Below are 13,134 nucleotides of genomic sequence, written 5' to 3'. Positions count from 1 at the left end.
AATGACATTATACCTAATAAATATTTACAGCATTTTTTAATTTACTTTTTTTATTAAATTTGGCACCGATATCTACTCGTAGCATTGCATTTAAATGGCCTGGAGCAAGACGGTTAAAATCGCCTCGAGTCCATTTTTTTATTGCCCCTCTGTAGGCCCCACGTTGTGAAACACCACTATAAAGGATTTAATACTAAGATAAAATAAAAGTACCGAATGAATTCAAGGTAGGGGATATTGTAAGCAATAAAGTCCAATATAGTAGTGATGAAACATTTAATTTTCATTTGAAAGTATATCAAGGTGTTACACATTTCATACTGAGATTCAAATGAAACGCAAAACACAATGGATAGGAAACATACAAAATAACGGCGCGAGCCCACAATCCAACTAGCTCCATTCATTGTCGGTCTAAAATGGCACATTCATTACCCTCCTGTATTAAAACAATTGTGTTCGATTATTCGCACATCAGATCAGTCTGTCTCTTTTTATATTGTACAAATTTACATTATGTAAACAAGGACAGCATGATCACAATGATGAACGCGTGCAAGTGCGTGCGCGTACGTTGATACGCAGCACTCGCACGCGTCTCGCACACAAGCTCAATTAAAAATTGTATCTGCAGGGTATGTTACGAACAAATGCGTCTATATCCAGACCGAGAATAAATCGGCCGAGATCGGAAGCCCCGCCGCTCCCAGTTAATCGCCAGTTAACCTCTACGATCGAATTTCCCTAATATAATTACCACTACCTAGCTACGCCTTATGTAGACATTACATTTATACAACTTAATATAATGACGAGACGATTATAACAAAATAATACAAATCCGATAATAAAAATTAATTTCATTGTGCTAATTAAACGGTAAAGGCTCAAGTCAACAGACACGGCGGTGCTGTGCCACCGTCCACTCGAATTACGCTATACTTTAAAATTCACTAGAACTTTTAACGTTTACATACGAAGGAATTATATTTTATATTTTGCTGTTAAGAGTTTATTATTCCTTTAACTAGCGTTAATCGAGCCGGATACAGCACGAATTCGAGTTTGTTCAAATTTTTAATTATCTATTAACAATGGCAAAATGAAGAATTGAAATCTATCTAATTAGGCTGCTTATAGAAGCGGGTAGTAGGCAATTGTACGCTCAGTGTGCAACACACAGAACTCTATAACGTCGATACCGTAAAATGAAATATTAAGGGAGGTTAAGTCGATATTTATAAACGTAGTAAAACGGTACAAGTGGAATTTGACGATAATTACAGTGAATAGTTGTAAATGTCGTCGACGTACAGAATTCGACGTGTTGTTACATTAGAGTTCCTGCATATCGAGATGTAAATGACAATATAATGCACCTAATTCTCTTTATATTAAGATACAAAATCGATAGAGGAATATAAAAATTTTATATTGGTGTTACATACTTTCATTGTCGGCCGTGATACAGCTATATCTACTTATTAATGATGCACGGATGTGTTCGATTAGTATAAAATTTACAATATCATGGAATGGACGAATGATGGTGCGTTTGACAATAATAATAATAAACACTAGTCTTGTAAGAGAACACATAGTTAAGGGCCCAGGAGCCTTTAAAGTAATCTTTGAATGTGTGCCAAGACTAGAGTGAACCGGCGCGGGCGCACTTCAATAGGACGTACGAGGGAAACATAATCGGTAATATTCGTTGGCGGACGTGGGCGTTACTCAAATATATATAATATTTATTCATCGATAAGTTTTATTTAATTCATATATATATTGTGTTTCAAATACAATAACATGTTGGCCGGATATTCTTTGTGTGGTTGCACGTGCACAGTCCACTCATTTGTCTCGTTACAATGTAGCTATTTAAAAATATTTACAGACATTATTATATATATAAAAATATTTCAATAACATAGACACGATGGCACTCGGTTGCTTCGTAACAGGGGGAGGGGGGATAACACAACGTAAAACTAAACAAGTAGAGGGGACGACATAATTACAATAACACATTTGACACGTCGGAGACTACATACATACGATACGTATTAAAAATAATTCTAACAGTATTAAGGTAATAGGGGAATGTATAAAAATTAGTTTCAACTATATCAGTGTTAACTCCTCAACAATAAATACTATAAATCTTTGGTTTCATTTAGTCGCTCGATTACAAAAGGTCCCCGCTCGTGCGCGAGGTGTCCGAGGGGAACGTGCTAGGCTACGGTTCATAAGGGCGCGCTCTACTGCAGGTGCGCCAGCTGCTTGGGCAGCGCGGACACCACCCGCACGCGGTCGCTGAACTGCGGCGGCGGCGCCAGCAGCGGCGGCGCGGGCGGCTCGGGCGCCGGCGCGGCGGCCGCCTCCTCGGGCGGCGGCGGCAGCTCGGCCAGCAGCACGGCGGCGCGCCGCCGGCCCGGCGCCTTGTCCACGTCCACGCCGAGCCGCTCGGCGGCCGAGCGGCCGCGCGCCGCGCCCACCGAGCCGCGCAGCAGGGCGGCGGTGGCGCGCTTCCTGGTCAGCGAGTTGTGGCGCTGCATGGGCGGCGGCGGCGCCAGGCTCTCGGACGACGAGTGCACGGGCTCGGTGCTGATCACGTCGTTGGACGACTTCACGGTCACCGAGCTGCAGAAGGACACCTTGTCGCGGCGCGGCGGCCGCGCCTGCGCCTCCTGGTCGGACGACACGCCCGACGACGAGTTGTCGCCGTCGTCGCGCTCGCCGCCGCTCGCGAGCTCGTCGCCGCACGACTTGGACGACTTGAGCCGCGTGCGGATCTTCTGGATCTCGTCCACGGAGAACGAGTGCTGCATCGAGCTCGAGCCGGAGCTGCTGCCGCTGCAAGCGCACCCACACGCCCACTCATTACTTAGTGCTTACCACAAGCGTTACTAAATTCGATACTAAGGTATTTCATAAAAATGTCGCGTTGTCACACGACAACATACACATGAAAATGAACAAAAGAACGAACTAGGTAGTTCTCTCACAGCAGAGTGCTAACATACCAATCGCATAGCAGTCATTGCGATAGGTACAAATTTGTACTGCACTGTGGGAAAACCGCAATCTTTGTAAACGGCGTTGCGGTGTTTGTGTGAAACGCCTTAATATCGACACAGTCTAAAGAACTTTCCCATTTTATCTAAAGAACCACCAGTTTTCCAACGGACTCGCGGAGTGGTGTGTCCCGAATTGTCATATAATCGTTTAGGACACGCCAAAGGCATTGATTGGACCTCCGGTTATTCCTTACAATGTATAAAAACAAAAACGGCACTGACAAACACAATGGACAAACAACAGATTTTGTTTTAAATAAACCCACATAGATTTTTTAGTACAGAAAATGATTATTGTTGAACAAAAAGTCTCTGCCTACTCCATGAAAGAGTTGTTATAAAAATAGGTGTATTTTTTCTGAATTATTAAAATTGATATCAAAATTATGCAGTATGCATAGATCATTACATTTTACAACGATATGATGCGATAGTCACGTGACAGTTATCGGACGAGGACGCAAAGCATTTCCCCAGCCACAAGACTGTGATTCAAAATCAACTGTACCTTTACAATCAGTGTTTCAAAATTTATATTAAAATTTTTCTTCAGATTTTTCATAAATAGTCGAATGGAATGAGTTCCTGAAAATGGTATAAAATTTTAAACAAAATAAAAAAAAAACGGAATCTATATAATTTAAAATAACACATAAGAATCCCATTACGGATAATATTAACTGTTAACTGTAAATAAATATAAAGGTTTAAATTAACAGAACGGTCAACTTGCTTAGGCTATGTGACAATGTGAAAAAGACTATTTTCCGCGCTTAGCCTCTCATTTGGGCCGTTGTGCGTATGAGTCGTGGCTAGTACAGCCAACCTAGCTCCGCCCAGAAACGCAGAAGCTTCCTGGGTTTTTCACAGGCCTCACGGAGCGACCTCACCGTTCCGAGGATTTCTAAACGTTGATGGGCCACAGCCTCACATTCCAGGATTACGCGAGCAGCCGTTGCTTATGCTATACGTTGCATCAAATATTCGGATAAACATACATAGAAATTTAAAATGACAAACTTCTTATGATGAAAAGAGAGTAATGTTTTTCAAGCTATTATTGGAATGGTAATTGTGCCTGTGTTAACGCAAGGTGAAGCACAGTTCACTTGGCCCATCGTGTAGGAATTCAACATGAATTATCCACGATAATTTCCAGGGGGAACCATGTAGAAGTCGATCTGATAGGATACATTGCTAGCATGGGGTTTTTAATCTTAGTCCCTGCTACGGAGGTTTTTTTTTTTTAATGGATGACGATGGAATGGTAATCCTGCCTGCGCTGACGGTATACGCTGATTGGACACTAGAGAGGGATAGGATAGGTGAAGATGAAATAGATCAATTAGCCCATCATGACAAATTCAACGATGAATCAATCACGATGATTTCCAGGGGGAACTGCGTGATGGTCGATCCGATATCGAGATGGTCGAGCAATATACCCTATATTGCTAGCATTGGGTTTCTAATCCCCAATACTAACAATCCGTTCTCTCTGCTGCTACGAAGGCTGTGTATCGATTGAATATAAAGGCGGGCGGTGTTCACCTGGTGTTGCTGTTGGCGCTGGTCTCTGCGAGCGCGGCGGGCTCGGGCCGCGGCTTGCGCTCGTCCTCGTCCGACTCCGACATGCTGTAGTCTGGTTCTGGGATCGGCGGCGCCGGCGTCGAGTTCTGTAATAATAATAATAATAATAATAATCTTTTTTTGTAATGGAATAGTAACCCCACCTAGTTCTTGCTGAAAAACAGCGCTGTAGCGCTTCAAGCGCTGCAGCAATATGCTGAGCACGGACCTACATCACAGAACATTGCGACACACGCGCGCGCACGCGTACATTATAATTTAATTGCTATCTATTTGTATATAATTATTATTTTCTTTTGTTTGTTTTGTTTTGATTTCTTTTGTTTTTGTTTTGTGCGCTACTGTGTGGGCCGCATGCTTCTTTTGATTAAATTATTTCTTTCTTTCTTTCACCTGCGCTATCGGTGTACACCGGCGGGACACCAGTGAAGGATGATAGGTGAGGATGAAGTAGATCAGTTAGTCCATCGTGACGAATTCAACAAGAATTGTTCACGATGGTGTCCAGGGGGAACCACGTGGAGGTCGACCTAATAAGGTATATTGCTAGCAATGGGGCTGTCAAACTCCATTGCTAACAATCCTTTTCCCCCAATTATCTTTATTTAAAACAGTAAATTACAAAATTTCTTAACAACGATCCCCATATGGGTCGAGCGTGTATCTGGGGAACCTATTAAACACATATTCGGATAGATATAATTTTTTATTTATTTTAATATAAATATCACTAGATAGTATAAAACAAAGTCGCTATATTTGTCTGTCCGTCCCTATGTATGCTTAAATCTTTGAAACTACGCAACGGATTTTGAAGCGTTTTTTTAATAGATAGTGATTCAAGAGGAAGGTTTATATGTATAATGATGCATGCATAAACATGCACAATATTGTAGAGAAACACTGATAATTTTAAAGGTTTCTAATGTGATGTGATGTAATGTGCACCCGTGCGAAGCCGGGGCGGGTCGTTAGTATAATATAATATAGTATAATATAATATAATAACGTGTCATAGTTTGTGTGTGTGTATGGGTGTTTGTGTGCGTGTGCGTGTGCATGTGCGTGTGTGTGTGTGTGTATGTGTGTGTGTAATATGAAACTATAGTATGCTTGCATTTCAATAAATATTTTAGACAATAGGTTTTATCAGATCCTCTGTATGCGCATAAGTTTGAGATTGCAGCCGATTACGTATTTTTAATTTTGCTCCTTTCACTGAACATGTAGTACGTACATACAAAATGTATTATGTAATAAGACAATGTATTTTAGTTTCTGTTTACTTTTTAATTGTTAAATTATGTATACAACCTTGTTGTAATTAATTCCCCAATAACACTATAGAAGGTTGGGGCTGTGGCTCCTTAACACAGGTTATTATATCCACCTATTTTGGAGCCCAGTTCTAAAACCACAACTACTGTACCCTTTCAAAACTATAATATTAATATTAGTTTGGTAATTGCACTTATGTTTTTACGAATAAATCTCATTTCATCTTTCATCTCATTTCACAACATGAACTGAAACGCCAACTTTTTAAATTCTTTTTGTAGTCAATGGGTAACGTTTATAGATTTTAGGTCTAACAAGTAAAAAAAAAAAAAATCAAGTACTTAATTATTTCTTTTTGTGCAAGTTTTTACATAATATTTATTTATTAGTAAAAAATTTATAACTTTTTAATTATTATAGATGTGTGTATGTATGCGCATGTATGTATATGTGTGTATATGTATGTATGTATATGTATGTATGTATATGTATGTATGTATATATTTTGCATATATAAAACTGATCAATTGTGTCATTACGCAAATGTGAGAACGATTCATGGCTTAACATAGATATAAATTTGATTATGTATTGACTGTAATTCAGCTGTACGTTTTCCAAAAAATAAATAAATATATAAATATGTTAATGATCTATGACGGAAAATAGTAACCATCGCTTATATATATTATTATTACTAAGTTTAGTAAAGATTTTTTACGTACTCAATCACGTTTGGATTTACTGTCATAATGTTATAATTATTTTAATATATAAATAAATTTTGTACCATACACGGGTAGCTTTTCTTTGCATAATGGTGGAAATTTCCATCATAACATTGAACGCCCAAAAATTATATAAAAGAACAAGTTCACTTTAAATTGACCGTGTCTGGATACCTTTTTAATGTCTATTGCAGAAAAAAAAAACATAGCTGTCAAATTTATTTTTTTATCCATTTTGCCTTTAATTTTAAACACCTTGATTTATTTCATCGATAAAAACAAATTATGCAAAGAAGGGTTAAAGCCTAACTTAAAACGTAGGATACTTTATATACTAATGCACAAGGGCAAAGTCGCGGGAAACAGTATACTATATTGTAATAGTGTCAGTGCCGTGTTGTTACCTGTCGCACAAAGCCTTTGTGCGCGATGATGGGCTGCGCGTAGTGCGGAGCGGGAGCGGAGGCGGGAGCGGAAGCGGGCGCGGGCCCGTCCGCTGACGTCCACGCACGCAGCGACGCCGCCTTGCGACCCTACAATATTATCACATTTGGAAATTTATTTATTTATTCCACAAGCTTTGTTAAGATTGCATAGTAATGTTAGTGTATCGTCTTGTGGAACGAAATATATTTTAATTAAATTAAGAATAAGTAAGAGCAAAATTAATTATATTTGTATTATTTACTCAAGTTGTTTACAAACAATTCAATTTGTATTTTCGTCACAGGAACCAATTCCAGTCCAATTCCAGTTTGGATTTAGTTAATGTACACTATTACTTATGAAAATATTTTTTTTTATACCACTGAGGTGGCAAACAAGCATACGGTCCACCTGATGGTACGCGGTTACTGTAGCCTATGAACGCTTGCAATACCAGAGGTATTATGCGTGCGATGCCGACTCTGAAGAAACCTCTTTACCCCCCTTTTGAAGAACCCCATGCTGTAGTCTCTTGGGAAAACCTCGGCAGAGAGCTCATTCCATAACCTGAGTGTTTGTGGGAGGAAACATCTCTGAAACCGCGCAGTATGCGACCATTTAGCTAAATCTCAAGAACATTCAAAATCAATACAAACTTTGTTTTAGTTTTGCTTAGTTTTCTGATACTTAAATTGTAAAATGTAATAGTACTCACGGCGTGCATGTGGGCATAAGCGGCGGCGGAGGCGGGCGCGGGCGCGGGTGCGGCGGCGGGCGCGGCGGGCCGGTAGCCGACGGGCGCGAGGTCGCGCGGCGCCGCGTACAACTTGGCGGCCGCCGCCGGCCTGAACGACGACGCCGGCGCGCCCGGCGGCGGCGGCGGCGGCGGCGGGTGCGCCGGCGGCGGCACGCGGGACGTGCCTGCTGCACACGGTGACGGACAGTCAACACTACTGTTTACTGTGTTAATTATGTAGGGTGAAATCGAAATCGTCCATATTTTTATCGGGAGTATTCAACTAAATTGAACATTTTGCTTAAATAAATGTTTTTATTGACCTTTATATTTTTTGTTGTTATTTAAGAAAAAAATTATTTTATTTTTAGAACACTCCCTTCAAAGGATGTTACTGATTAAAATTTACTCTGAGATAGACCAACTGCAATTAATATACCAGGTAAGTGAAATGTATGTATTAGCGTGGATATGGTCCTTCGCGCCGGATAAGTACGTACCGTGCACGTCCTCGCTGGAGCGCGTGCGCGGCGGGTGCGCGGCCAGCTCGGCCGCCAGGTCCGGCGTCGAGTGGAACTCGCGCCGCAGCGACCGCCCCGTAGACTTGCTCCACGACTGCATCGTACACAAGTACATTCACTTACATTCTCAATTAAACATATATCGACTTTTAGTACAATATTTAATTTAATTATAGAAATCAGAAAATCAATACGAACACGAAATACAGAAAATAATGTAATTCAACTTTATATCAAATATGAAGAAATCATAAAATAAAGTTGTATTCATACAAAACTTGAAAGTTTTTAAGTAATACTTAGTCGATCCATTTACGTTTATTTACGTTTGATTACCATAGTTTATTCTTTTTTTATATAATATATTTAATTACAAGAACTTTTAATACGCGAATTTAAATAGTAAACTTTAAATTATCTAAATGAATATGGAACAAATAAAAAAAATAGCTTATGTTTGGCGCATACCTTCCCCCTGGAGCGCTTCATCTCCGCGACGGAGGCGTAGACCCGCTGCCGCGCGGGCGAGTACGGCGGCGAGTTGTTGCCGCCCTGGAATGCTGACCGCGTCATCATAGCGCTCGGCCCGCCCCTGTACACCGCAACCATAGATAAATAATAGTGTTGTGACAGTGTCCTTTTCCTCGAGAAAATCTCACCACCCTTCTCTTTCGAATAAGACTTATTTAATCTATACTTATAATAAATCTGTACAGAGGTCAATTCTGTACATGAAATATATTTCCAAAATAACTATTAGGGGGTGATTAGTGATCGATACTGATGCCCAAAATGCAATCAGTAAAATTTTTGTCTGTCTGTATGTTCGTTATAGAAACAAAAACTGCTCGACGGATTTTACAATTATTCTTCATACTCCTGGGCAGGTTATAGTATACTTTTCGTCACGCTACGATCAATAGGAGCAGAGCAGTGAAGGGTCGTCTGTGAATCCACTGAATCGTATGGAAGGACATAGGTTACTTATTTTATGAAAAACAACGGAAACGCGGACGAAGTCGCGGGCAACAGCTAGTTATAAATATAATAATAAAATCTTTGAGACTACGCGTGTGTGGGGAGCAGAAGCGAAATCCTTTATAAGGGAGTTGGGTCAACGCATTTCGGGTAGGGGCCATGATCGCCGTTCTGGTTCGTATCTGGCTCAAAGAATATCTGTGGCAATCCAACGCGGAAATGCCGCAAGTGTCATGGGGACCTATAGGTCGGGTACGGATTATAAATTGAACAATAAAGTGTTTTCATTCTTTCATTCATATTTTACTAACTCACTATAGAGTGACGATGACGAGTATTTTTAGTTCCCTTAGGATGGCTCAAATGGGGGTCTCGGGGCAAACCCCTATTGCCTCGGAATCATTACCGGGGGCGACTACCTCCGGCAAATCTGGTATCGATCCCTATACCAGATATTTGCGATGACTCAATCGGGAGTCGTGATAGTGAAGGTTGTAGATGGGTAGACGGAGAGAAAGAGGACGGTAGATGGTACTAACAGCGCGTCCGTGTCGGTGTCGGTGTCGGCCTGCCGCTGGAACAGCTCCTCCAGCTCGGCGGCCGTAATGCGCGAGGACGCCGGCCGCTGCCGGATGGAAGCCGTGCGCGGCGCCACCGGCGTGCCCGACACCGGCGTGCCGCCTGTACCAACAAACACCACGCACTATTTAGTATTTATTTATATATTTTTGTGGTACATCAACATATTACAAACAAAACTTTTAACAATAGAATACAACAATAGCATTATAAGTTTGCAATCCAACTTTAGTTGTACTCAACATTCACAGAGATGAAACGAAATAGGTTTTCAATATTCACTTCGTTTTACCTAAGATTTTTCTTTTTTTTTTTGCAACTTACAATGGCAAACTAGTGGACGGTCCATCTGATGGAAAGTGGCAACCGTCGCTTATAGACATGAGTAGTGCCATGGACATAACAGAGTATACTGTTTCGCCCATGATACTTCCCAAGCGTTGCCATAGTTACACATACGGCCCGAATGACAATTTGTCTAATAATGTCGTCTTCGACCTACTCGTATGTGTCTTTGGTAAAAATACTCAGTTTTTTTATACTACTTAGAATGGCAAACAAGCTGACGGCCCACCTGATGGAAAGTGGTAACCTTCGCCTATAGACATAAGCAGTACCATGGACATAACAGAGTATACTGTTTCGCGCATGATATCCCCAAGCGTTATCATAGTTACACATACGACCCGAATGTTAATTTGTAATTAACTAAATGAGATTCCAAACTGCAAGTTGATTTCACTCGAGCCTTTATCAGATCAAATAAATTATATTGTAGTAAATTCTTAAAAAAATCATCTGCAAAGTGTGATCATAATGGGTATAATCCAATATAAGTACTATATTGTTTGTTAAGTACTATCACACGGAAAAAAAAAGAAAATTAAAAATTAGATTAATAAATAGTACTATTAATAATAATAGTACTTATTTTTAAATCTAAAGCTGAAATATTCTGATCACGGCACTAAAAATAATGTACGTTAAAATTTACAAATACGTTTACACTTCATCATAAACAGTTTCTGTTTTAAATTTTTTAATTACGAAGTAGAAACTGGTGGCTGCCTGTGTTCAAATATTCGATTTCCTATAGATAGTAAATATAATTTGAATTGATATTATTTCACATTATCTAAAACTAAGAGTTTTAATACGTTATTATTTAGACTTTGATATTTAAGACATCAAAAATTATATATAGGATTAAGAGTATAAAAATAAAAAATAAAAATGAGTTAAAAGCACATATTTTTAAGCGAATGCCAATGTACTCAATTCAAAATTTGAACTACTTGAGATAGATACTGAAAAAGCTTGGGACTTTGAAATTTATTATTTCAAATGAAATTTGTTACGCCCATGAAACCCCCTATGCGTTGCCATTCCTGAGGACTAAGGTGTTATTCCTCTGTACCCTGTAAATTCACTACCATATCCTACACTTCAAACCGAAACATAGCCATGCGAACACAATTGCTTCACGGTAGAAACATTAATGGGACAGAGGTATCCAAGCAAACGACTTTTGTTTCTATGTCTCCCTCTGTGAACATTTATCTGTAAATATAGCAAAACTCACAATTACTACCGCCATGCAGCTGCACAGACTCGGCCGATGAAGACTTGCCAGCCACGCTCAGCGGCTCGCAACTCTCTTCTTTTTCACCGCCATTTTCTAAAAATATATGTAAACTATATGTAAAATAACTGTAAAGTAGGAAAAATGTATATAATTTGTATGTTGACAATTTTGAACATTCGGGAGAGCAATGGATATTTATAGAAATTGAATATGACAAAAAAAAAAAAAAACTTTCCTAAAAACCACTCAATGTCTTAGACATATTTGCAGAGTAATAGGATCCGAATTGTCATGTACTCGTTTTGGGGCATGTCACTATTATATTACTGGTTGTTCTTCATACATACTACACCTGATAGATAACTTTTTATGGATGATAATGGAATGGTAACCTCGCCTGCGCTAATGGTATACACTGGTGGGGCACCAGTGAAGGATGATAGGTGAGGATGAAGCAGGTCAGTTAGCCCACCGTAACGAATCTAACAAAAAATTAATCACGATGGTTTCCAGGGGGAACCACGAGGAGGTCTTCCTGACAGGGTATATTGCTAGTAATGGCGATCCCTCGACTCCTCCTACTAATCTCCATTACTAACAATCTCTCCCCCCCCCTGATAGATAACTGTAATTGCTGCCTAGTGGCGTAGTTATGAACTAGGAGGCTCCCTGCAGAAATATCAGCAGGAGTTACAGTAGCACTAGTGGGGCCCCTGCATAGTAGGGTTTGTGGAACGTCCAAACCGTCACCGCTATCGCCAATAAACATGGTATTTGCAATGTCAGAGAAATTTACAGGTATTTTGCTACCAAGCGACGGTAGTGAGCATATTTTAATAGTATTAATTTAATAAAAAAAAAATAGAATAATAATAGAAAGGGGAATAATATCCAGGAGCTCTATTCGGAAGAGCAAAGAATAACAAATTGTCATTTCTGGTAGTAGTTTCTTTTAATTAAGGTTGTATAAGGATAATTTAACCCTTAACTGTCCACCGCTGAATATAGGCTTTTCTAATAAGGGGGGGGGATGGTATTTGCCCGTAGTTGCCACACTTGGCAGGCGGATTGGCAACTGCAGTTAGTTATGATGATTTACTAGCTGACGCTGCTGCCTATCCCTTGCCCTCCCTTAGACGCCTCTCACGCCACCCATGGGAACGAAAGGAGTGGCTCATTCTTTGCTGGAACTTGCATGGCCAGCTAGTGAGTATGAGTCCTGTACGATTGTATGTATATGTGAGTGTATGTGTGTGTGTGTGTGTGTGTGCGTGTGCGCGTACGCGTGCGTGTGCGTGTGCGTGTGTGTGTGCGTGTGCGTGTGTGTGTACGTACCGAGCCCGGCGACCATGGACTTGGCGCGGGCGCGGCCCACGCTGAGCGTGGTGCGCGGGTCGCGGCGCGGCGGCGCCGGCGCCGGGCTGCGGCCTGCGCCCGGACATTCACATTACTCATTATCCACACACAACAAATACATCGAACCAATTCATTAATCTTAATTAATATTTATAAACGCGAAGGTGAGTTTGTTTGTTTGTTACGCTTTCACACAAACCGCTGAATCGATTATGACGAATTTTGGTATAGAGATAGATGTGACTCTAGAGATGGTTATAGGCTACTTTTTCTTGCG

The 13,134-nt window shown here is 40.5% G+C and overlaps 1 protein-coding gene across 8 annotated transcripts in view; it reads right to left on the bottom strand.

Annotated features, from left to right (window-relative positions):
* Window positions 1-259: 259 nt before the first annotated feature.
* LOC113523461 (SH3 and multiple ankyrin repeat domains protein 3) overlaps window positions 260-13,134 on the bottom strand; it is a 297,001-nt gene continuing 284,126 nt past the window's right edge. For 6 of the 8 annotated variants that reach the window (XM_052895642.1, XM_052895641.1, XM_052895645.1 and 3 more), the window contains 9 exons: window positions 12,837-12,929; window positions 11,499-11,594; window positions 9,877-10,018; window positions 8,828-8,951; window positions 8,339-8,453; window positions 7,818-8,026; window positions 7,081-7,209; window positions 4,632-4,756; window positions 260-2,856 (listed from right to left, as the gene is read on the bottom strand). In XM_052895642.1, the coding sequence (XP_052751602.1) occupies window positions 2,262-2,856; window positions 4,632-4,756; window positions 7,081-7,209; window positions 7,818-8,026; window positions 8,339-8,453; window positions 8,828-8,951; window positions 9,877-10,018; window positions 11,499-11,594; window positions 12,837-12,929 (1,628 nt within the window). In that variant the 3' untranslated portion in view covers window positions 260-2,261. Of the gene's footprint in view, window positions 2,857-3,588; window positions 3,666-4,631; window positions 4,757-7,080; window positions 7,210-7,817; window positions 8,027-8,338; window positions 8,454-8,827; window positions 8,952-9,876; window positions 10,019-11,498; window positions 11,595-12,836; window positions 12,930-13,134 lie in introns of all 8 variants that reach the window. The other 2 variants (XM_052895648.1, XM_052895643.1) reach the window with 2 other exon arrangements.

This window comes from Galleria mellonella, unplaced genomic scaffold (assembly GCF_026898425.1).
Source record: "Galleria mellonella isolate WM207_F2 unplaced genomic scaffold, CSIRO_AGI_GalMel_v1 utg300, whole genome shotgun sequence".
Lineage (NCBI taxonomy): Eukaryota > Metazoa > Arthropoda > Insecta > Lepidoptera > Pyralidae > Galleria > Galleria mellonella.
The sequence above is the reverse complement of the archived record's forward strand: the minus strand, read 5'-3'. Positions and strand labels throughout refer to the sequence as shown.